The sequence below is a fragment of the Hippocampus bargibanti genome, linkage group LG11 (genome assembly GCF_051943395.1).
Source record: "Hippocampus bargibanti isolate YZ-2025 linkage group LG11, ASM5194339v1, whole genome shotgun sequence".
Classification (NCBI taxonomy): domain Eukaryota; kingdom Metazoa; phylum Chordata; class Actinopteri; order Syngnathiformes; family Syngnathidae; genus Hippocampus; species Hippocampus bargibanti.
In genome coordinates, this window is record NC_142744.1 from 13,599,338 (window position 1) to 13,624,869 (window position 25,532).

Here is a 25,532-nt window from a genome sequence, read left to right on the forward strand (position 1 = left end):
CTGACCGAGAAAGCGACACACAATGCATTTTGGGTACTTTGTTTGGTCTGAAAACTTCGTGTTGATCTGCGTTGATGGCGAAATTAGAAGGAAAACACATAAATAACGCCATGGTGAATCGTTGTGTGTTGCACCAAGACAACTATTTGATATTCGCGGACACAAATTCCCAGCTGACAAATCAGCCCATTTCCAACGGAGCTTGGGCGCAATCTTCTGCATTTTTTGGGTGCTACATTGCTGTCATTGACGGCTCAAATTGATATGGGAGGACTCCTTGAATCAATTGCAAACATTTATGCTTTCCTCTTCAGAACTATTTGAATCATACTCATAACTGGATGAGTAACAAGAAAGCATCTTCTCCGAATCTGAAGCCATTGTTTTGATTCTCGAGCAAGGCAAGACGTCTTGGCGTGACGTCACGAACAAGGGGGTGCGACCTTCTGAAACTGGCCATTTCCGGATTCATTTTGAAGTCATTTTTATTGGTGTCTTTCATTTGACTAAAAATATCAGCCTGCGTGTTTTGGGTATTTTAGATGCTATAAAACGTTTTTCTGATGTCAGTAGGAAACAAAAGAAAAATGGTGCCGCTTGTCCTTTAAATGTAGTGTGTACAAACCTCATAGCACAGTAAGAACACTACAACCCAATGTATTAACTGTCTTTCAAATGTGAAAAATATCCCTGATCAGTTAATACATTTGTCTCAAGGAATATGCCGTTTACATACTATTTCGCAGATACTTGGAGGAGGAAATGGAAATAGATTATAATAACATATGCACTGTGATTTATCAAGAATGCGTCTGTTTTTAATAAGTTTCAATCGAAGGTGCAAAGTTAAAGAAATCAACATTTATTGAAAAATGGAATCACTTTCAACATTCAAAACATATGATTCCACAACGAAATATTCAAGCTCAATAATTCCTACTTGTGTTAAATTCCGCAAAATCATGGATGGTTTGTCCTGACCGCGGGCTCAACAAACTCTCTACTGACACCCTCGCCTTCACGCGCAAACAATACACGTGTACCGTCGCCGAGCACACAGACGTAGGCTACCTGCAGTTGAAATTTGCATACTCGGCACGGCAGCCAATCAGAAGCCTGCTTCTTTCTTCCGGACTTTCGCAAGCGTTATAAAGTCGTGCAATTGCATGTCATTTTCCAAAATAGATGCACAGAACCTCAGCCCAGAAGAAAGATTCAAAAGAAGCTAACAGCATATGTGACGCTACAAAACGTAAATTTACATTAAACCGTGACTGTAAAGTGTACGTGTCACTTATAAAAGGGGCTTAGTGGCTCATCGGAAGCAATGCAAACATTGCATTGTGCACCATGGTGACAAATGACTACTGCAGCAAACTCTACACCCATGCACATTTATCGTAAATTAAGCAAGGTAGCATTTGTAGAAGGTACATTCTTGATTAAAAAAAAACTTTATACTTTGTGACAATGTTTTTTAATGCGATTAGTTGTCTCATTGTGCTTCAAGTTGTGAAAAATGGGGCAGGCAACTTTTCAGTTATCTGCCCTGTTGTCCGCTAACTTTTTGTCATGAGTTTCAGACACTGTTTTTACTATAATTTGGGCACGTTCGGCGGGCCGGATTAAAAAGCCTAACGGGCCGTATGTGGCCCGCGGGCCGTAGTTTGCCCATGTCTGCTCTAGAATCAAAACAATGGCTTCATCCAGTTATGAATGATTCAAATAGGTCTGAAGAGGAAAAGATAAATGTTTGCAATCGATTAAAGAAGTTCTTCCGGGTCATTTTGAGGCATCAATACTGATGTGTACCGTCCCAGAAAATGCAAAAGATGGCGCCAGTGCTCCGTTTGGAAATGGGCTTATTTTTCTGCTCGGAATTTGTGTCAGTGAATATCAAATAGTTGTCTTGGTGCAACACACAACAATTCACCATTGCGTTATTTATGTGTTTTCCTTTTAATTTCAACACTGATCAAAACTAAGTTTTCAGACCAAACAAAGTACCCAAAATGCATTGTGTGTCGCTTTCTCGGTCAGGGGCGTTCCAGACGTGACGTCATGTCAGGCATCGTCATCAACTCAAAAACAAGACTTCCTGAATATTCAGCACAAGTTTTAAAATGTAAAATATAGCTATATGCGGTGGAATCTTGGTAAAATACACTCAGTCAAAGTAATTTGAAGTGATTTTACAAATTATGTACACAACTTGTCCGGGGCGTCCGGGGTTGTCCTTTAAGAGGGTGTCTTTTTCCCTTCTTTTGTAAATATTTGTATATATCTAGACTTGAAATCAGAACAAAAAAGGATATTTGAGGAACTTTAACAAAAGACACTAACGTCTAACCTAGTTTGTGTTTTCTACAAGACAAGAGTGCATCTGTGTGGTTATCGGACGTCAATAGCAGCCTTCAGTGGAAATTTCAAATATTGACGCAGTTGCTTGGAAACAAAAATTGTTTGCACTCACACACTTCCCCCAACCTGCCAGACACCTGCCAATAGTTTCCTCTATGTTGTTAATATGAATAAAAATCTCCTGACATTTTGTTTGGAGTCCAAACACAGCTGATGTGAAATGTCAATACTACAGTATACTGTTAGAGATAGTCACAGATATCCCCTAGGCTGCTAATTTACAAGAACCGGTAGCTAGTTCCTCTTTGAGCGACATGGAGCTGGTTACATTTATGTTAGTCTCTCTGCTTCAAACACGTAAAATGCAAGGTAAGCGCGTCTGTTTTCCAGTATTCTTTGGCTCCGTGCCAGTTGGCACCACCTGGGTATGAGTTGTTTTGCGGAGGGAAAAAAGAAAAGAGTTTTATTTCCAGATGAGACCTTACGTGCCTTTTTTAAAGACACCGTTTTCACCTCGCCTCTTGTAAAACAGACTGACGGACACAAAAAGGACCGAAACCATTCTACTAAGTAAATGCAGTTAAAAGTATTTTGTCAGAGCAGTCCACAGATTCAAAAACAAACTTGCAGTAAGTCTAAATTGTGATAACTCTGACTTCCTGTTCTTGTTTACTTTTTCTTAAAAGTCCACTTTTACAGGAAATGCATTTAAAAAAAGGAAAACCATAACTTTTTTTCTTGATGAATGTCAGAATTTTGTGAGAATAAAACTTGAAAAATCAAACGTTGCATTTCATTTGAAAAGGAAACCTTTCGTAAGTTTTTTTTTCTTGGAGGATAGTTAACAAAGATAAAATTACATTTGACTTCAACCCCCTAGCCCTATGCAAAAAAGTGACATATAAATCAAATATTTTGGTTATTCAGTTATTCAATTGAGGTTGTTTTATTTCGGTGTTATTCAAGTTGTTGTCGCTTTTTTTTTCCAAGGGTCTGCAGAAGAGAGCAAGTTTGTCAAGCCAGGAGATGATGTCAGTTTGGAGATAAAGAAGCCAGTAGTTTTAACCCCGGAAGAAGACATCTTCTTTTGGAAGTTTAATAGAAGTAAGGCCATTTTTAGATCAGGCAGAAATAAAACAGATAGATATGTATATCCCTCCTACCAAGGAAGAGTAGCGCTACTCAAAAACTTTTCCTTGATATTAAAAAATGTACAAGAGACGGACGCTGGACTTTACACCGCAGTACTCAGTGGGGAAGAAAATAAGGTGGCCGAATACCAACTTCACATTCAAGGTATGTCATTGAACAAAAAGGTCATTGTCTCAGGTCTTTTTGACCCACAACATTTCTTGTCCTTCCTGGGATGGAAGGAGTGAATGAAACATGTTAACAACAACAAAAAATACCCCATCAGCCTTCAAGATGCCCTGGGTCAATTTGATTAATTCACACATAAATCAATACAAAATCTTACACCACATCCAATTGACCAAAGTATACTTTGTGTTGCTGAAAAACCAACACATAATGGGGGTTATACATGGCATGGGTCAAAATGACCCAGGAACATTATTGTTCTTAACTCATTAACTGCCATTCATAAATTTATTTGGGAATTGCAAATATGACGCAGAGCGCCTTTCCCGAATTTGTTCAGGTTTTGTTTTTTATTTGGGTGCCGAAAAAGCCCTGGCCATGGCATCTGACAATGTTTTTCCCTTCCACAAGGGGGCAGAATGTCCCTTTTTTTCCATGTTCGTGCTTTGTTCCATTGTATTTTGTACAGGCGCCCTCATTTCAAGCTCATATAACTCCAGATCCATATAATTTAGGAATTAACTTTTTCTCTGATGAAAGAAGATTCAAAGGTTTCTTACGTTGCATTGAATGTTTATGGAGTCAATATTATGTGGGTCCTGAAATTTGAGTGACAATGACAAAAACCCTGGCACTGGAGTGGACACATTTTTGCACATTTCGATGTGAATGAGTTAAAAATGCCTCATGTCTCCAGTCAAATTGACCCACCATAATGGCTATGCCCCAAAATGATTGTAACACGAGGGTGAAGAAATACCTATGGTAAAAGTGACCCAGAAACTGTAACTATTGATATCAAAGTGGAGTTTGCAGATTTTTCTTACTCGTGTTAGTTCAACATGGCTATGCTCGTGAAAGCAAAATTTGGACAAAAAGTGAAACTCACAAATTAGCAGAAAAACATGTCCAGCCGACCTCGAGCGTTGTGTCATCTCTGCTAGCTTAGCTGTTGTCGTAGTTCAAAGCTTCTTCGATCGACAAGCAAAACAACAAACGTGTTCGTTCAATGTTGTGTACTAATATCCAGATTAATAGTAGGCAGGTTTTACCAATTTTCCTGAGGAACTTTCATGACAATGTGAAATATCCAGTAATTCATCTTTATATAGAGAACTTTTAAACAACCACTACAGTATACATCATCACTGTACAAAAGCAAAGAACGGAGCAGATCAATTTGTTGTAGGGCGAATATAGTCATTTAGTAGACCTGAATGTCAATAAGCAATCAAACACTACAGGTACCTTTGTTACACTGACCCAGGAACATTATTTCTGCACCCGCAAAACATTTCCACCTGTACAGTAACGAGTCGATTTTACAGATGCAGTATCTTCCGTCAAGCTGGAGGTGGTGTCACTGTTTGCCAACTCGGACTCATGTAATTTGACGGTGACCTGCCGGACGGACAAAACTCGCCTCAACACCATGTTTGAATGCCGACATACTAACTGCACGAAGGATGGAGGCAAACTGTCAAATGCAGACTGGCGTCTCATGGCCTTCGTCTTTAATTCATCTATTGTATGCCGACACAGCAACCGGGTTAGTGAGACGCAGGAGGCAAAATCAGTCGAACAAGTCTGCTGGCAACGTGGTGAGTCTGTGGCTGGGTCTGTTATGCACAAAACAGCAAGGGGAAGATTTGCATTTGCAGTCGCTTACATGAGAAGATCCAAAACTGGCGCAGGAGATCCAGAATGGTATAAACTCAGTGAAGGTGTCATATCACATCAAAGTCAGCTTTATTGTCAAATATGCTAATATGCATGAGATACAGCACAGATGAAATTACTGTCCTCTCGGACCCAACGTGAAAAGGCACTTATAATGAATTAAAATTGGCAAAAAGTTAACATGTTTTGTTTAAAATGTCATGTCAGCATTCGTTGTATACTGAATACAAACTGTAGCATAGAAAAAACGAGAAAAAAAAAAAAAAAAAAAAAAAAAAACATTGTCATGTTACCTTTACTTACAAATGAAGTCCAAGCCTCTCTGTCTCAAGGAAGATCACTGCCAGTGAAGAAAGTTGTCCTTGATCAGTCCTGTTCCTACTGTATGTTTTCAGTCTTTTGTGCTGAGAATGACCGCTCCACTGATGCTGTAGTAGCTGGAACAGTGAGCACGAGCTGGAGCAACTTTGTCGCTTCAGGAATAGTTTCAATGAGATCCTTCTTGGCCAAAAAACTGAGACGCTGTCCAGGAGATTTACATTCATCCCTCACAGTTTGTGAGCTATACAGTCCGGGGTTGGTCTTCCTTTAATTATTATCTCCTGCTTCAATTGAAAGTCCAGTTGAGAAAATTCTTTCAATTTAGATATGTCATCCACCATTCTGAAAATAAGGCCAAGCAACACGTAAAAAAATGACTGGATGGTTGTACTTAACTTGCTAACTGTTTACTGTAGCTTGCTGTCACTAATTCTATTCTTCAGCAGCAGAGAATTGCAAGAAGAATCTCTAATCACCAGCGCCCCCTGTCATGAGGCAGAACTGTGTGCCTCACCTATGCACACAGTTTTGATAAACATAAAATAAACAGTCGTACAGTGTTTATAATGTACAGTGACTGTACATTATATACACTAGTTAGACTGTAGAAATGTAGTTCATATACTTAAAGCTTTTGAACACTTTAATAGCAATATGCAGAGGGATAGCAATGCGGTCTCACTGCAGAGCAAGCCAGCAGTTACCATAGTGATCAATGGTGAGGCTCAGCCGGCTGCTGCCTCACCACTAGTCTCCACTTAATATTTGAACGGTAAATGTGAAAATTCAGCAATTTTGAAAAAAATTAAAAAATGGTGAAGTTAAATAGAAAAGAACATACAAGTCCAAATCACTAAATAAATATAACTATTTATTTTGTCATTTGATATTTCCATGATGACAGGTGAGGCACGGCCTCACCTGCCTCCCCTGACTGCACATCACTGGGCTACACATACTTTTACTCAGAGATCCCACGCAGCTGACGAAAAACAGCTAAGAAAAAGACAGGCTCCATGTTACGGGCTTTAAAAGTTCATATATATTTTTTCTTTTCCACAGTACCCAAAGAAATGTCAATCTTCACTTGGATCTGGATACCATTCGTACTTGGCCTCGGCCTTGCTCTTATATTTGCTTTCAGAAGTAAGTTTGCCTCGTTGGTGTTCTATTCAAACCTTAAAAGTGTTAACTGATGTTAAGCACCTTACCTGAAATCTAGTCCTACCCAAGGTGCTCTTTACAAGAACCCAAGTGACATTTTATCTTGCGTAGAAAACCAATCAGAACTCTTTGTGCTCACACCCTTATGGTAATTTAAATCATTGGCTCCCATGTACGAACCAGAGTGCCATTTAATCAAAATCTTAAATCCAACCAAGTACTTGTCCTAATAAATGGACCCTAAATGTAAACATGGTCACTTTACCCACGATTTAACCAAAATGCCACATCTATTCTCTTCTTCTCATACCCCAACTGCAGTCCCAAATTTTGCCTCATTTACCCTAATACTTCAATAATACTGAACCTCTCAAAAGCCTTATCACAACAAAACCCCGCTTTCCCCTGCACCAACACCAGTAGCAACTGTAAATCTTAAACCCTAAAGCTTTCTGAATTCCTCCATCACAAATTCAAACATTGAACACAGATTTGGGGGTGCTCATTCAGGTTTACTGTTCCTAATTGCCTCTAGAGGGCAGTACTTAGCATATGCAGGTAACAGCGCTACTGCCCAATATATTAATTCTACATGCAGGCCAAACGTTATTAATTTTATGACGCAGGCTGCAGGCCGGATGAAAATTGACCTCGGGCCACATTTGGTCCCCGGGCATGACTTTGAACATGTCTGTCCTAAGCTGTTTTGTGGCTTTGCAATAGGGGCGATGCCATGGTATTATTGGCAATTAATTTGTGCCAATAACTTTCAGGAAGACAAAGACAGGCCAGCGGAAAACCTGAAGCATGTCAAGTAAGTTTTTTAATCCTTCAGTCTGCCAAAAGGCACAACAAAATTTTACATTTTTATTACATTTGCTTGCAGGTGATCAATATGGGACCAAACGTGGATGCCAATTATATCGGTAACGACACAAGTCAGAACTCTACCTACTCCTTGGTTGGACATCACACAGGCCCGGGCGAGATCATTTACGCCGAAGTTCTGAGACCTGCGAAACCACATAAGATGCTGGAAGCGGACCCCATGCAGCTCACAGGGCAAAATAACATCCCACTATTGGCATTGTAACAATGCGCGCTTTCTATTTACATGTTTCCTTGGCTGTAGATCCTCAGTTCATTACCGTATTTTCCGGTGTGTAATGTGCACCAGACTACAAGGCGCACCCCCAATGAATGGTGTATTTTCAAAACATTTGCATATATAAGTCAATGAATGACGTTAAAAAAGATTTCTATATATAAGGCACACCATATAATAAGGCGCTACAGTAGAGCCTGCAGTTACATTTTATCTATACCAACCTGGACCGCGCACTACTTCTATAGGGGGAAATAAGTCTGTGGCTGCTGACAGTAGTTTCGAGACCTGTTGTGGCTCAATATTAAGGCGCACCGGGGTATGAGGCGCAGGGACATCTTTTGAGGAAAATTAAGGCTTTTGGGTGTGTCTTATACACATAGTGTTTGTTTCGTTTTTTTTTTTTTTGTCTTTGACTATGCACTTGTATGCACTTTTGTCTTTTTGTTTACATCTTCAAAGGACAACCGACATCACTTTTTTGTTTTTTAACTGACATCAGAAAAACGTTTTATAGCATCTAAAATATCCAAAACACGCAGTATATTTTTATTCAAATGCAAAACACCAATAAAAATGAGTGTCCAAAATCTGCAAAAAAAATGAGCTGCGAACTGGGCATTTTCAGAAAGTCCCACCCCCTTGCATAGCGAGTGAATCAAAACAATGGTTTCAGATTCGGAGGATATGCTTTCTTGTTGCACATCCAGTTATGAATATGATTCAAATCGTTCTGAAGAGGAAAGCATACATGTTTGCAATTGATTAAATAATTTATTTGTGCCATTTTGAGGCAACATTGGGGGGAAATCTCTCACCCAAAAAAAGAGGCACAAAATGCCGACTACTTGTGGCCACCTCCGTTTCCACAGGCTGATAAATTCCTTATATGGCGCTTGGACGACCTCTTCTGGCCTTCTGGCGGCTTTTGGGTGCAACACGAGGTCCCCAGTCCAAACAAGTACAGCAAAATACATTGACGTGATGGAAGGACTGCTACAATGCGTCTTTTTTACGGTCAGGGGCGGTCCTTTGGTGACGTCACGTACGGACTCGTCACCAACTCAAAAACAAGACTTCCTGAATATTCAGTGTGAGTCTTAAAACGTAAAATATAGCTATATGCGGTGGAATATTTGTAAAATACGCTCAGTAGAAGTCATTTGAAGCCATTTTACAAATTATGGACACAACTTGTCCGGAGACGTCGGTTGTCCTTTAAGTTTCTTTTTTTTCTTTGCATTGGCAAGCGCTTTTATGTAAATATTTTCGATTTTCTGCAGCTTTTCACTTGTGATTTCTCCACTTTGTTGGTGCGTTTTTGGATTAAATACTTTTGTACAGATTTTTGTTGGAGTTTATGTTTGTGAGAAGTGATTGGCATTCCATTTGTTTTTTTTTGTTAGTGTCTGGGTTAAGCATGAGCCAATTTACAATTTTCATAATTTTTTTTTGCCTTGTCCTGCAAGCAAAGTACATAATAATACATTTTATTTCTTAGCACATTTCAAAACACTTGAGGACACTTTACAGTCATGTGATAAGAACTTTTTTTCTGCAGGTGAGCAGCGGCAGTTATGGATTGAATTTAACCCTCGACAACTGACCAGTGAAAAAAATATTCAGAAATCAATGTGGGCTCTCAAATGGAACCACAGTTCACCAAGATATACATTTACAAACCTTTTACAATTTCTGCTTGACAGCAGGGAACCATAAATGGCATTGGCTCTGTGCATTGCATTGTCAGCCATCTGTTGCCCCCACCCTCTTTCTATACATGACATTTTGGTTTTTGCACTCTCAGAAAATGATTTTCTTAAGCATTGTGGACAGAAGCCTCAAGATTGAGGTCCACAGAAAACCTACCCACAGAGGTAAGACCTATATCTCCCAATTGTACACCCTCAGGCCCAGCTGTTGCACTCCAAGGAAAAAAGCAACTTCAGAAATGTTGTTGATGCAGTTCATTTTAGAATAGTTTGGTGAGGAGTGCAGGGACTTCTATTTTCGATAAACCAACAAGCCTCAGTGCGGAACACAAGAGGGTGGCCTCTACAGGTCCAGTCAGCATTTGCCTTGCAACCCATTAACAAAGAAGGCACTGTCATTGAGGACACCCGATGTTTAAGTTTAAATGTCTCTCACGACCAAGAATCAGTTGCAATTGTTTAACTTTGGCTTCCTTCTTTCGCTTGAATTTATAGCAAATTTGTTGAGGGTGGTTTTGAGGTCGAACCAATTGTGGAACAGTGATGTTTTCCTTAATTCTAACATGCAGGCGCTTTGACGATGCGTCAAGTAGCTTTTGACATAGGACATCATTGTGATGTAATAGCATGACCCTACCCTGGGCAACCCCAACCAGTTTCCTTGCTGCATGTCATTTGTGCCGCGAACCGGCAGAAAGTATAACGAAATGGTCAAAATTCAAGATGAATTGCGTGGATGGTAGACTTACAAGCAAGTACGTAGAATGTGTGTATGATGAACTGCGACAGACCCGAGGTCTCAGCGACGCACTTATCATCGTCGACCATGTGGAGTTTCACGTCCATAAAATCATCATGTGCAACTGCAGCCCGTATTTTGGGTAAGTACATCCTTCACAAATATAAAACCTGGTCTGAGTTGAATATTTGTGGAGCCTTCGTCAATGTTTTCATTTTAAAATGAACATTGGACATTAACACACTGGTTCTCAAACTGGGGTAAAAGGACAAAGCCAGTAAAACAACTCTGTACTCTTCCCAATCAACTTTTGACCAATAAAAAGTCCCGGTTATATCGATATTTTTTCGGACTCTCGAGAATATCGATATAACGAGACTTTACTATATATATATATATATATATATATATATATATATATATATATATATATATATATATATATATATATATATATATATATATATATATATATATATATTAGTATACATGTATACACGTTTTACATTGTTGTTTTTCACAACATTCCACCCTCTGCCCCCCAAAAAAATCTGACGTAGCATTTAAAAACTTGTTGACGTTTAGGGCTAGATACGGCAATTACGGACGGTCTTAGTATTATGGAAAAGTTTTTCAACCCCTCAAGTTTGGGGGAGCTTGGAAAATAGTTTTTTAATCCCTCCAATTTGAGAACCATGGTCATCGCTCATTGGCTCATTTTAAGAAATGTTGAACTATTTCTGTCTGTGTCCCCCATGCTCAGAGCCCTCTTTCTACGTTGGTCCACCCCAGACCAGAAGGTCTATGCTATCCAAGGTCTTCCAGCTCACTTAATGCAGCTCTTCATTGATTTCGCGTACACTGGCTGTGTGTTGGTGACAGAGGACAATGTCAAGGATTTGTTGATCGGCGCTGACAAATTCAACGTGATTGGTATCGTCGAAATATGCTGTGCGTTTCTAACAGAACAACTCTGCCCGGAGAACTGCATCGGCATCTGGCAGTTCACGAGGAACTGCCACACCCCTCAGCTGCAGAGCAATGCCTACAACTATATTTTATACCATTTCGAGGAGGTTGCTACTACGGGTGAGTTACGGCAACTCTCCATGCAGGATTTGAGTGACATGCTCGACAGGGACGATCTGATCGTTAAAAAGGAGAATATCGTTTATGAGGCCATTTTACACTGGATTGCACAAGAGCCTTGGGAGCGGGGCAGAAACATGCCGGTACTCCTAGCCAAGGTAAGCTGCAGTCACATTCACCACAGCAAAAAAAAACTACAATCATCAGAATTTACATGGTAGTCAAGGTCAACCAAAACAAACAACTAACTTTTGGCCACCAACATTCTAGTTGACAGCTTAATTGTCAGCAATCAGTCCTCCTGTGCACTCGCCGAACAACCAATCATGTGGCCTCCAACGACTTGCTTGGAACACTGCGAAGATATCGATCGTAATCTACATTGACATCTTTATGCCGGACAATCTGGAAACCCGTTCAGACAATTTAATGGCACGATTACTCACACTGACTTTGAAAACATCCTTGCCATGGCAAACTACACTTAACGCTGAACAGAAATTAATTCCAATTTCCTCAAACTATCATCTACCAAACAACCCACGATGGCCTGATAACGTAACTATTCCAAAGGGGGCTAACGTTCTGCAATGGATCCCTCCAACATCATGAACAATCAGTCCCCACCTGTCAAAAATATAAGCACACCCAATTGGACGCCTGCTTGATAACTGCACTAATTGAGTATCCTTGTCAAATTTGCCAATGTACTGATGCACACTCTTCGACAAATTCTTCCTATTCTCAATGCTTGAGTTGACAATGGTATCAAAAGTATACGTCTGTGACACCCCCAATAATCTTCTTGCAACTTTAGGTCCGTCTTGCACTGACCAGTCAGGAGTATATTACCATCAACGTGCTGACAAACCAGCTGGTGCAGAACAGCCGTGACTGCCAGGAGATGGTCTCCTTTGCGTCACGCGTCATTAGTCACATGGCGAGAAACTCTGTGTCAGCATACTGCAACTTGGTGGCCCGTCCTCGGCTGCCTTCCGCTATCCTGCTGGCCATTGGTGGCTGGAGCGGTCCAAGTGCTACAGAGTGCATTGAGGTCTATGATGTTCACGCCAACTGTTGGGACTACCTGTTTGACAATATGGACCAACCCCGAGCGTACTGTGGCGCAACCTTCCTGAATGATGCCATCTATTGTCTGGGTGGCTTTGACGGCACGGAACATTACAATACTGTTAGTCGCTTTGACCTGAAGACACGGACCTGGCAGGAAGTGGCGCCCATGCATTCTCGCCGGTGCTATGTGAGCGTCACGGTGCTAAATGGCTGCATCTTTGCATTAGGGGGCTATGACGGACATGTAAGACTTAAAACTGCAGAGTTCTACACGCCAGAAACCAACCAGTGGACCCTTATTACCAGTATGCACGAACAGAGGAGCGATGCCAGCTGCACCACTCTCAATGACAAGGTGAGTGGAAACTTAATCTGGCTGTCTGTCCTAGTTTATCCGCATTCATCACTGTCACACCTATGACTACAGATTTACATTTGCGGCGGCTTTAATGGAAACGAGCCCCTGCAAACGGCCGAATATTACTGCCCAGAGACTAACGAGTGGACAGTGATGGCCCCAATGAGCAGCCGCCGCAGTGGTGTCGGGGTCATTGGGTTTGCTGACCATGTTTATGCAGTAAGTACAGTGCATGACAATCTGAAATTTGTCCACATTTGTGGGCTAAACTTGATGTCCCAAAATTTAACATCCAAAATTTGTGACCAAAATGTCCACATTTTTAAGACCTTTGTACTTTGTAAGACAAATACTGGACACACATTTTTGGATATTAATCTTAGATGTACATTTCATCTGCATTGAAATACATTTTGAGTGAAAGTAACCTTTGTCACCCATTTTTGGATTTTTGTACTTGTGTTTGGACATTATTTTGAAGTAAAAAAATAGTTCTCAAATTTTTGGACATGCATTTTTTTAATACACAAATTTCAATTCAATATGGACACAGATGTATTTGGTCACAAACTGGTACTTTTACATAAAATCAGTCTGCAAGATTAAAACTGAATATATTTTCACCAATTTAACTGTACACTGAACAAATGGGAGATTAATCCAGTGGTGAAAAGATTAATATAACTTTTGCTCCTAAAGGTTGGCGGTTACGATGGTGAAGTCCGCCTGACCAGTGCAGAGGCCTACAACCCCCGAACTAACAACTGGATTGTGTTGCCTTCCATGCAATGTCCCCGAAGCAACTTTGGCATTGAGGTAGTGGAAGATTGTCTCATTGTTGCTGGGGGTTACAACGGCGTCTCCACCACCAGTCACGTGGAGTACTACGACCTCACCACTGGTCTGTGGTCTCCCGCCAGTGACATGCGGATTTCTCGTAGCGGTCTGACTTGTTGTGTGATGACCGGACTCTACAACATGACCCAATGTGCTGTCATTCGAAATGATCTACCATTGCTCTTCCTGGAAGATGATATGACGGAAATGGATGATGATGTCTAAATTTGAAGTACCGACTGCCCTCAGAATCTGACTGAAAACGTCATCACAACCAATAGGGAAAAATGCATAAAAGATTAAAAATGTTATTACAACAAAATACTTTACTTTGTTATTTACACAGATACAACATCTGAACATGTGAGACAAACATCTTATCCAGGTATCAATAAAATATTTATTTGGAGACACATTTTGTGCTTTTGAAAAAGATTGATATGGAAACGATCTACAATCTACGGATTAACTATTTTTTCCCCATTAACTGAGGTGTTTAGGCCAAGACTGTTTGCACATAACATCACAACCACAACCATCAATGGAGGTCTTGTATTCCAAAAGAATATTAAAATTTGTGGTGGATGTCCATGCCTCCAATTCAGAGATTAGTTTTCCATGTCAACTTTGGCTGGTGCAGTCCTAATCAAGCCTGATTGCACAAACTGATGAAGGCTCGAATGAGAGGCAAAATATCCATCCATCCATCCATTTTCCGTACCGCTTATTCCTCATTAGGGTCACGGGGGTGCTGGATCCTATCTCAGCTGTCTTCGGGCACGAGGCGGGGGCACCCTGAATTGGTTGCCAGCCAATCGCAGGGCACACAAAGATGTACAACAGTCACTCTCACACTCACATCTAGGGACAATTTGGAGTGGTCAATCTGCTTGACATGCATGTTTTTGGAGTGTGGGAGGAAACCGGAGGACCCGGAGAAATCCCACGCGGGCCCGGGGAGAACATGCAAACTCCACATAGGAGGCCGGACCGGGAACCTCTGCACTCGACTAGCCGCCAAGGCAAAATACCTTGATAAAAGTTCACTCAGCCAGACCCAGGAAGGATATTTTGAAGTTTCTTTATTTGAAGTCGCAATGGATGTCGCTTTTCGGCAGACCACAGGTAACACTGCTCTCCAGGCTGTCCTTTCTTCCTCTTCTTCCTCCTCGAAGTGACTTCCTCAGTCTGGTTTTAAAGGTGGTTCACCTGAGCTTCTGGGTAATCAGGTCCCAGCGGCAATTGGCCATTCCGAGGTGGTTGCAATCACCTTCTCAGAGACAATTAGCGGTCGCCCGACTACTGTTTTGGATGGGGAGAAATGTGCACCTTTCTCTCATCCAAAATCCAGAAAACAAGAAATTATTTAACATTTCTTTTCACATCATGACAGTGCCACTTAAGCTCACTTAGTGGCTCAGAAAATGTCTCATTACAAATCAAGACACTCCTTGATCACATCTTAGGTTACTCGTTCCCTGCTCATAGTGTTCTTCATACCAAATATGCACTGCACTACCCATTCACTGCACTGGAATGTTGGCAGTGAAGCAAGTTGGCAGGGTAGCAAGCCAAAATGTAATATTTTAACATACTTTTTGGTGGGATGACTATTATCCGTGTAAAACTGATATAGAACAAGGTATTTACGGGATTGGAAACATCAGGAGGTTTGAGTTTGGAGTCTACAGTCTCCACACTGTTCGGCTTGAAATGTCTTATTCTGACTTGAGATTTAGAGACCGTGTCTTTTCTTATCTACGCTTAAGGTGCTAACTTTGGCAAATCTAATTCTTGTCATCTGACTTTTTGGTGGGTCCAATGTGTGTGGTTTGATATTGGATGTGGTTATCATGCTATTAGAAATGTAGTATCATTGGGATTTTTATAGTTGAAGCAAGTGAGGTTTGCCTTAAATACAAAGCACAGAGGCCTTGTTGATGTGGATGATGTCACCGCAGATGGCCAACATGGTTTTTGACACAGAATGTCACCACGATGTAAGTGCAGAAGTCTTCCGCTGCCTTCAGCATTCTACGTTTTACTATGCGACTTCCGCTGAGGCTTCGGCAGCAGTCGAAGGTGTTGAAGACATGGCAACAAATTCAAGATGAGTTACGATGGACAGTTGTTATACAAGTCTGGCTCAGTGTACAACAAACTACGCCTTGCGAGAGAATTGAGTGATGCCATTATTACGGTCGATAAAGTCGAGTTTCACATTCATAAGATCATCCTGTGCAACTGCAGCCCATACTTTGGGTGAGTTGCTCTAACCTCACGTTACTATTGACCAGGGGTAGGGTATTTGCCACACCCTACTTGACTCAGGTCAGACGCAAGTCACCAATATTACTGATTGATTGCCTAAAACTTGACACGCCTTGTCCATTTGGAAATCTGCATTTCTGTGGAGTGCATGCAATTCTGCCTACCATGCTATTACTCCGAGTAGAGCTAGTCACACAGGACTAGTGTCATCTCATACACTAGCTGCTAGCGTATGAGATGACGTGGAGTTCAGGTAGCACGTTGTGGAGGAAGTATGATGGAGGGAGATCTGAAGATGATGATACCTTTGTTTTCAATTAGTGACGGTAAAGTAATAGACAATACTCAATTCTAAATGTCTAAGAAGAGATAGCTATAATATGGCCAACGTGTGAATAAATAATAAGGTGTGACTGAGAGATCGTAGTACTTGAATTGAGTTGATTTACGATAAAGCCACTCAATTCAAGCACCCGACGCAACTTGCTTTACGTTTCATAAATTAATTGCTTCCAGTTTTGCCTTTGTAACTTCAGACTTAACTTGTGACATGAACAAATGTGACTTTGTCCCACCAAAATATCCGGTCTCTTTTTCAGAGCCCTCTTTCTACGTTGGTCCACCCCAGACCAGAGGGTCTACACTTTACATGGTCTGACGGCTCCCTTAATGCAACTATTCATTGACTTCGCATATACAAGATCCGTGTCTGTGACTGAGGGGAACGTACAGGACTTGTTGATTGCGGCTGATAAGTACAACGTCATTGGCATTGTTCGATCCTGCTGCACATTTCTACTAGAGAGGCTCTGCCCAGAGAACTGCATTGGTATATGGCAGTTTACAAAGAACTGCCACACTCCAGAGCTCGAGGACAATGTCCACCAGTACATCCTATATCATTTTGAGGAAGTTGCGACATCGGATGAGTTGTGGCAACTCCCCATGCAGGACTTCTGTGACATCCTCGACCGGGATGACCTGATTGTGAAAAAAGAAAACACGGTATATGAAGCCATACTGCAGTGGATTGCACATGCCCCTCGAGAACGAGAAGATAATGTGGCTGTACTCCTCGCAAAAGTAAGTCAACCCTTTTGACATGTTGGGAATGTGGTACGGTTGCAATCCACAAAACGTTTTGTTTGTCGTGGTATGAGGCCTGGAAATGAACAATAATCATCATAATAATACATTTTATAATACATTTTATATCAAGCGCCTTTCAAAGCTTTCAATTACACTCTGCAGTCACAAACAGGCATAGATACAATAATAAATAAAATACAATTATAAATAGAATACAATAAATAAAATACAAATATAAATAGAAACAAGAGATAGAGCTACACAGAAAATGCCATTTTAAATAGGTGGGTATTCAGATGGGATTTGAAGGTGGGAAGAGAACCGATGTTACGAATGTTGGGAGGAAGTTAGTTTGGGGAGTGTTTGGGGGCAGAGCAGCTGAAAGCTCTGCCCCCCATCGTGCTGAGATGGGCAGGGGGCCACACATAGGTGGAGGGAGGAAGAGGATCTGAGGGAACGAGTGGCAATAGAAATTTGAGGAAGGTCAGATAGGTATGGGGGGCGGCAAGGTTATGGATAGCTTTAAATGTATACAGAAGAATTTTAAAGTTCATTCTATATTTGACTAGCCAGTGGAGCTCTTGGAGGACGGGGGTGATGTGGTGAAAGGATGAGATTCTGGTGATGATCCGGGCTGAAGAATTCTGGACAAGTGGAAGTTTGTGGAGAAGTTTGAGTGACACCAAGGAGAAGTGAATTGCAATGGTCAATCCGAGAGGTGACAAGACTATGAACGAGGATAGTGAGAGACGGGCGAAGACGATTGATATTGTGTTGGTGGAAGTACGCAGATCGGGTTAAGTTATTTATATGTGAGTGGAAAGATAGTGTGCTGTCCAGGATGACACCTAGGCTTTTGACCTGATGGGAGGGAGAAACGGTCGAATTGTCAATAGTGAAAGAGAAACTGTTAGCTTTGCGTAAGGTGGATTGATACCAACGAGGAGAATTTCAGTTTTTTTTCGCTGTTAAGTTTGAGGAAGTTATGGGTAAACCAGGATTTAATTTGAGAGAGGCAAAGTGAAAGGGAAGAAGGTGGAAGAGAGGCGTCAGGTTTGCTGGAGAGATAGAGCTGGGTGTCATCAGCAAAGCAATGAAATTGTATCCCAAATTTACGGAGAATATTGCCAAGGGGAAGAAGTTGATAAGGAGGAGGGGTCCCACGACAGAGCCTTGGGGCACACCAGAAGATACAGGAGAGGACTGTGAAGTGAAGGAATTAATTTTCATGAACTAAGAGCGGCCAGAGAGACAAGAGTGGAACCAGCCTAGGGGCGCGTCAGTGATCCCTATGGACGAAAGTCTGTCAAGGAGGATGGGATGAGAAATTGTGTCAAAAGCTGCGGTGTGGTCAAGGACAAGGATGAAGAGTAAACCGGCGTTAGCTGTCAAAGGAAGATCGTTCGTGACTTTTAAGAGAGCTGATTCTGTACTGTGGTGGGGCGGAAACCAGATTGGAATGGTTCATAGAGATCATTCTGGGAGAGGTGAGAGTGTAGCTGGGAGTTTTCAAGGATTTTGGAAATTAAAGGAAGGTGAGAAATGGGGTGAAGATTTTTTAAGTCATTGGGATCAGATCCAGACTTTTTAAGAATTGGTGTGACAACCGCCGTTTTGAGGACAGGGACGATTCCTATGGATAGCGATGAGTGAATAATGGCTGAAATGAATGGAAAGAGAGATGGTAAGAAGGATTTGACCAGATCTGTTGGCAGGGCATCTGATTGACAGGAAGAATTCTTGGATTTAGTTATGACGTTCGAGATTGTAGAGGGATTAGGGGGTTCAAAAGAACATAAGAGATGAGAGGGGGTAGGAACGTTGAGGTAGGGGAAGGGAACAGAGGAGCCAAGACGCTGGTAGATTTTGTAGACTTTTTCAGAAAAGAATAAAAGCAGAGACTTGCAGGGGAATAAAAGTGAGGGGCGAAAGATGCAGGGGGTTGAATGATTCTGTTATAAAGAGAAAAAAGAACCCAAGTATTTCCAGTATTTGAGTCAATGAGTCCAGAGTAGTATTGTGATTTTGCATGAGAGATACTGTTCTTATTGAGAGAAAGTTGAGCGGACTACATATCTTTTTGAACAGTGAGTCTGGTTCTTCGATAGTCTTTCATGCTGGCGCGTTTTCGATTTCATGGAGCGGAGATGAGCATAGAACTAGGATGCAGAACGAGTAAATAAAACAGCGGGATTTGACAGGTGCGAGCGTGTTGTGAATGTCGTTGAGGTCCGATTTGTAGCGGGAAACCAATTCGTCAGGAGAGGAGCTTGGATCCAGACATAATGAGGCAAACATTGAAGCAAGGGAGTCCGTGTTGATGCCTTTGATGTTACGAAAGTTGATAATACGGGGTGTTTTGGTGGTGGAGAGTGTGATGGAAACATTACATGTAACAGGGTAATGGTCCAACATCTGTGCAGTTGGAGGGAGTCAATCCACAGCAGCATATCAGGTCAAGTGTGTGTCCTTTTGTGTGCGTAGGAAAGTGCACAAGTTGGCTGAAGCCAAGGCTATCGAGGGAAGGAGTGAAGTCAATTGTTAGCGGAATAGTTGGATTGTCCATGTGTATGTTGAAGTCTCCCAAAATAATTATATTCGGTGAGAGAAAGGAGAGGTGGGTTAGAATCGTACAAAATTCGTTTAAAAAGTCAGTGTGGTTTGGGGGGTGGTAAATAGTGGCAATAATCGTTGGCGTTGGACCAGAAGTTTGGCAGGCAATGCATTCAAATGAACACGTTTCAGGGAGCAAGACTGGGAGGATTTTCCATATGTCATGATTAAAAATAGCTAGGCCACCTCCTCGGCTAGAATAGTGAGGTTTGGGAATATAGACAAATCCCGGAGGAATAGAGTCATTGAGTTGCGAAAACTGTCCAGGAGTTTGCCACATTTCGTTTTCGGTCTTTGAAGATGTCCTGGATTAGATCACCCTTCCCAGAACGCGAGTGGATGTTTACGAGGCCGAAGATGAGAGCGGGGCAGTCCATCGTGGTGTCGTAGTTGTGAGAATCCGCCAACCTAGCAAGGCCGGCCGGCTAACACGCTGTGATCCACGGATCGGCGGTTATTCCTGCAAGGTCGGCGGCAGGTTGGCCAAAGGGAGGTGAAGTCCTTTGTGTCATCGAGGGGGAATCCCCAACGAGACCCATGGCAGTGAAGTGGAGGATCGGCGGGGAGCTCGTCCATTGGCAATGGATAGCATGCAGCTCGGCCGCTAAATATTTGAGCCATCCTTCGGTGGATCGATGGCGAAGCCCGGGTGGTGGTGATCGACGGTGGAAGGTTCGTCCACCACGAGCAGAGCGAGAGGCTCTGTCACAGGATAATTGAGCCATCGTTCAACTGGTCGATGGATTGAACGGGCGTTGGAGCCGACATGGGCCAGGTAGGATGTTGCAACAAGTGATCGCTAATAGCAATCAAACGATACAGATGATGATTGATTGAAGGTTCAAAAATGAAAACGGGATGAGATTGGTGTGAAAAATGTAATCCAATTGTGGCAGAAAATCTAAAGTTTTGCCAGAGAGCAGCGGCAACACAACGCGCCAGCGTACAATCAAACCGGAAGTCACCAATATTACAGCAAGGCTTTACCCATGAAGTGGATAAGATGACATCTGTAATTGAAAAATTATCAAAACCACCCCAAAATTTGCTGTTTGTAGATTTGTATGAGCGGAAACCGTTGTTCTCAACGTGCTCTCAACTTACATTTGGTCTCAGTCTCATATCAAACTCAACTCATTGTTGATTCTCAAAGTCAACTCCTTGTTGATTTTGAATGAGTCATTGGTTTGCACAACACCATAAAAATCCTGGTGTTGTCATTGTCCAGTGTTTGAAATAGTGTCTGCCCGGTGGCCCGGGACGTACAAGTTTCATCTCGGCCCGGACAGCCGACAACTTCTTCAAGAAAAAAAAATGATTTTTTTTTCCAAATCAAACGTTTGTTTTATTCAATAACGCAACCGCCACAAACAAAACACAACTAGCCACATGGACTCCACTTTCTCAGCAGCTTTCAAAACTCACCAGTACACTTTTCAGTCAGGGTGTAGTCCGAAGCAGGCTTCTGATTGGCTGCCGGTGCCGAATATGGAAATTAACAAAGGAACGCTTGTTTGTCAATTTGCATACTCTGCACCTGCATGCAAATTGACAAACGAACATTTGTCAATTTTCATCGTGACTGAAAAGTGTACTTGAGAGTTGTGAAAGACGCCTGAGAAAGTGGAGTCCATGAGTCCATTTGAGCAGACAACACAACGTAAACGTTGCATTGTGCACCATGACGACAACTGGAGCGAAATCTTCAGCAAGGTATATTTACTATAAATTAAGCATGGGAGCATTCGTGCTCGGTACTTCCTGAATTAAAAAAATCCTTTATACTTTGCAACAATGTTTTTTCCCCAATTAGTTGTCTTATTGTGTTTCAAGTGGTGAAAAATGGGGCAGGCAACTTTATGGCCGGGCCACTACTTTTCTGCCCGGGTGTCCACTAACTTTTTTTCATGAGTTTCAGACACTGCATTGTCTCTACTTGCTTTGTTTTTTTTCTATTAACGTATTTTTCAACACCTCAGTATCTTCGTCTTTGTTTTGTCTCAACCTGCTAGTGTTGGCTTGATTCAATTGCAACCACAAGTTTTGGCCTGGGGTCACCCTACTGTGTTTTAAGTTTCTACTTGTCTTAAACAACTATGATTTTCGTCTTGGTTTAATGTTAATCCTTGACAATTAGTTGGTTTCAATCCCTTTGTGTCTTGATCTCAAATGAACATGAATGAATCCTAAAATTTGGTTGCCGAACTGTCAAATACAGTAGCAAAAATCGTACATAATTCTCCAACGAATGACATACTCGTGTGTTCTTATGACTTGTAGGTCCGTCTGGCTCTGACCAGTCAGGAGTTCATTACCATCAATGTGCTGACCAATCAGTTGGTGCAGAGCAATGACGAATGCCTGGAGATGGTGGCTTTCGCAATCAAAATTATACATCACATGACTGCCAACTCCGTGTCTGGATTTTGCAACCTAGTTGCCCGTCCTCGCCTGCCTTCCACCATCCTAATGGCTATTGGCGGCCGCAACGGCCGTAACTCAGCACACCGTATCGAGGCTTACGACGTTCATACCAACTGTTGGGGCTACCTGGTAGATGACATGGATCAGCCCCGTTCGTACTGCGGGGCCGTCTTTCTCAATGACTCCATCTACTGTTTGGGGGGCTTCGATGGGGCAGAACACTACAATACTGTCAGCTGCTTTGACCTTCACACGCGCACCTGGCGAGAAGTGGCGCCAATGCACTTCCGCCGATGTTATGTAAGCGTAACAGTGCTTAATGGCTGCATCTATGCGATCGGAGGCCACGATGGACGGGTGAGACTAAAGTCAGCGGAGTACTACACGCCAGAGACAAATCAGTGGACTCTTATCGCCAGCATGCACGACTTGAGGAGCGACGCAAGCTGCACCACCCTAAATGACAAGGTAACTGAGCTCAGAAAGGTGCATTGGTGTTTTGCTGACCTTGCTTTAATCAGCTAGTCACCTTTATGTGGTTCCAGGTGTACATTTGTGGCGGTTTTAATGGAAATGAATTCTTGCAAACGGCAGAATATTACAGCCCAGAGATTGATGAGTGGACAGTGATGCCGCCAATGAGCAGCCGTCGCAGCGGCACCGGAGTCATTGGCTTTGCTGATCATGTTTATGCAGTAAGTATATTATTCAGTAAACCAGTACTGTCCAAATCCTGCCTTCGAGGGCCTCCTTCCAGCATGTTTGAGATGTCTCCCACATCTCAGCATACTTCATTCAAATAAGTACTTCATCAGCAAGCTGGATTAAAAGGACACTGATCAATTGAATCTGATGTGGTGGAGATGGGAAACACCCACAACATACTGAGTAGAGGCAATTGAGTACAGGGACAGGACAACCCTAAAGTACACTATTTAGATCGGATTGAATTGATTGCCTTTATTAGGCTCACAGTGGAGAAATTTACATTTCACAGCAGCAAAGTGATGGAAAGAAGATGAAAGGAGCTGCTGGAAAGGCAGCCTCGGTCACGGCTCTCTTTGTTGTATGAAGCAGAAGTTGCATTTGCCTATATTCATATAGTTCAAAATTGACTCTGGCACTAATTAAAATCCCACAATGTTTTAATATAATTTCAAACTCATTTTACATTACTCTTAAAATGAAACCTTATCAATTTGATTTGTAAAAAACAACCATTAACACTAAAGTTACTAGTAAACTTAGCTCCTCCCTGACATGTAAAGATCCTTGAACAGGTATAAATGTATGACTTAAACATACATATTTGACACCAACTATAACGCTTCTTTTATTGGATGTTCTTCCCTCCAAATTTTACTGCTGCATATTGTGAATTTCACCATTGTGAGACAAACATAGGTTTTCTTATTATCTTACCTTACCTTTCCTTATTGTAATTAGCAGTGACGTGCAGTCAGGGGAGGCAGGTGAGGCCGTGCCTCACCTGTCATCATGGAAATCTAATGAAAAAATAAATTAAACAGTTATATTTATTTAGTGATTTGTACTTTAAAGTTCTTTTCCATTTAACTTCACTGTTTTTGGATTTTATTTTTTTTTTTTCAAAATTGCTGAATTTTCACATTTACCGTTCAAATACTAACTAGAGACGAGCGGTGAAGCAGCAGCCGGCTGAGCCTCACCATGGATTGCGCAATGACTATGCGAACTGTGCTGGCTTGCTCTGCAGTGAGACCGCATTGCTCTCTTTCTCTCTGCATATTGCTGTTAAAGTGTTCAAACACTTTTAATATATGAACTAAATTTCTACAGTTTAGCAGCTATAGCTGGTGTATATAATGTAGAGTAACTTTACATTATAAACACTGTACTACAGTGTTTATTTTATTTTATTTTTATCAAAACTGTGTGCATAGGTGAGGCACACAGTTCTCCTGCCTCATGAAAGGGGGCGCTGGTGATGACAGATTCTTCTTGCGCCTCCTTGGCTGCAGAATAATAGAATTACTGAGAGCAAGCTACAGTAAACAGTTAGCAAGTTAAGTGCAATCATCCAGTCATTTTTTCATGTTGCTTGGCCTTATTTCCAGAATGGAGGATTACATATCTAAATTGAAAGAAATAGAGACTTTTAAAACTGTTGCATCAATAACTAAAAGTTATTGATGCCATTCTTCAGAAGGAGCGGTGCATGGACTTCATTTATGAGTAAAGGTAACACGATAATCACGTTTTTTAATTCTTTTTTTTCTATGCTATAATTTATATAAAGAATGCTGACATTATATTTTAAACAAAACACGTTAACTTGCCAATCAAATGGTGAATAAGCTACTCTGTAGAGTTCATATATTTGTAAATCTGACTGATGTCGTCAGTTCACCAGCCGTGAACCTCACCGCACGTCACTGGTATTAGCTGGGGCTTTTGCACCAACTGGCTTTTTAATGTGTTACAGAGGTGTACAAATGGTTTGGGTTCACCACGATGTAACTACAAAACACCCAATTAGTGGCTTTAATGTTAAAAAATGTCACATCTCTTCATTGTGCTTTTGAAGGTTGGAGGTTATGATGGTGAGATCCGTCTGGCCAGTGCCGAGGCCTATAACCCCCTTACAAACAACTGGATCGTCCTTCCCCCTATGGAATCCCCCAGAAGCAACTTTGGCATTGAAGTTGTTGAGGATCGCCTCATTGTTGCCGGGGGTTACAACGGCGTCTCCCCAACCAAGCTGGTGGAGATCTATGACCTCACCACGGGTCTATGGTCTCCAGCCAGTGACATGGGAGTCTCTCGAAGCGGGTTGACTTGCTGTGTGATGTCTGGACTTCGTAACATAGCCCAATATGCTATGCTCCGTAACGATCTACCTTTGCTAAGCTTGGAAGATGATATGCTAACTATTGACTAAAACTGATTCGGTACAAGAGAAACTTTGAAGATACATCCTTGATATTTGTTTCTTTGATATGGATGCTAATGAATTGATGCCAAATGCCGTCTAAGGAGTCAATAAATTACTATGTTACGAGTGCCCCAAATTTAGGTTTTTTTCCCAGTCACAAGGTAACCTCTGCCCAAGTGAAGTTAGAAAAAGGGAAAGCAACCACCACTGATGCACTTTCAACCATGAAACAAATGGGACAAAACGCCAGAAATGACTGCATATTAAGTCAGTCGGCTACTCCTCTGAATGAAGCCACATTTGTGTGTCTGTGTGGCTGGGTGTTCAGCTTAATTACATTAAAAGTAATTTTATGAATGTTCTCTATTCGTATTACCACATTTTGTGACGTTTTTTTCTTTTCTTTATTAAAATCAAATTGATTTATGACATTTCAATTCATTTCAAAGGAATAATCAAGA

The 25,532-nt window shown here is 41.6% G+C and overlaps 3 protein-coding genes across 4 annotated transcripts in view; all 3 read left to right on the top strand.

Moving 5' to 3' along the window:
• The window catches only part of LOC148891685 (ATP-sensitive inward rectifier potassium channel 10-like), a 28,290-nt gene extending 24,819 nt beyond the window's left edge, over positions 1 to 3,471 (top strand). The window contains exon 7 of the transcript XR_016116384.1: positions 3,352 to 3,471. The gene's annotated coding sequence lies outside the window, so the exon portion shown is untranslated. The remainder of the gene's footprint in view (positions 1 to 3,351) is intronic.
• LOC148891686 (kelch-like protein 10) lies at positions 476 to 15,871 on the top strand. 2 transcript variants are annotated; one of them, XM_089007603.1, is made up of 10 exons: positions 476 to 2,730; positions 3,352 to 3,657; positions 5,010 to 5,282; positions 6,745 to 6,828; positions 7,620 to 7,660; positions 7,733 to 7,839; positions 11,166 to 11,649; positions 12,309 to 12,920; positions 12,993 to 13,142; positions 13,623 to 15,871. In XM_089007603.1, exons 1-10 carry the CDS (start codon positions 2,676 to 2,678, stop codon positions 13,983 to 13,985), a joined length of 2,475 nt encoding a protein of 824 aa, XP_088863729.1. In that variant the 5' UTR covers positions 476 to 2,675; the 3' UTR covers positions 13,986 to 15,871. The 2 variants fall into 2 exon arrangements, with proteins under 2 accessions (XP_088863729.1, XP_088863728.1); XM_089007602.1 differs by lacking the exons at positions 476 to 2,730; positions 3,352 to 3,657; positions 5,010 to 5,282; ... (1 more) ...; positions 7,620 to 7,660; positions 7,733 to 7,839 and adding an exon at positions 10,378 to 10,544.
• LOC148891687 (kelch-like protein 10) lies at positions 15,856 to 25,532 on the top strand. Its single transcript, XM_089007604.1, has 5 exons — positions 15,856 to 16,022; positions 16,631 to 17,114; positions 22,014 to 22,625; positions 22,703 to 22,852; positions 24,724 to 25,532. Exons 1-5 carry the CDS (start codon positions 15,871 to 15,873, stop codon positions 25,075 to 25,077), a joined length of 1,752 nt encoding a protein of 583 aa, XP_088863730.1. The 5' UTR covers positions 15,856 to 15,870; the 3' UTR covers positions 25,078 to 25,532.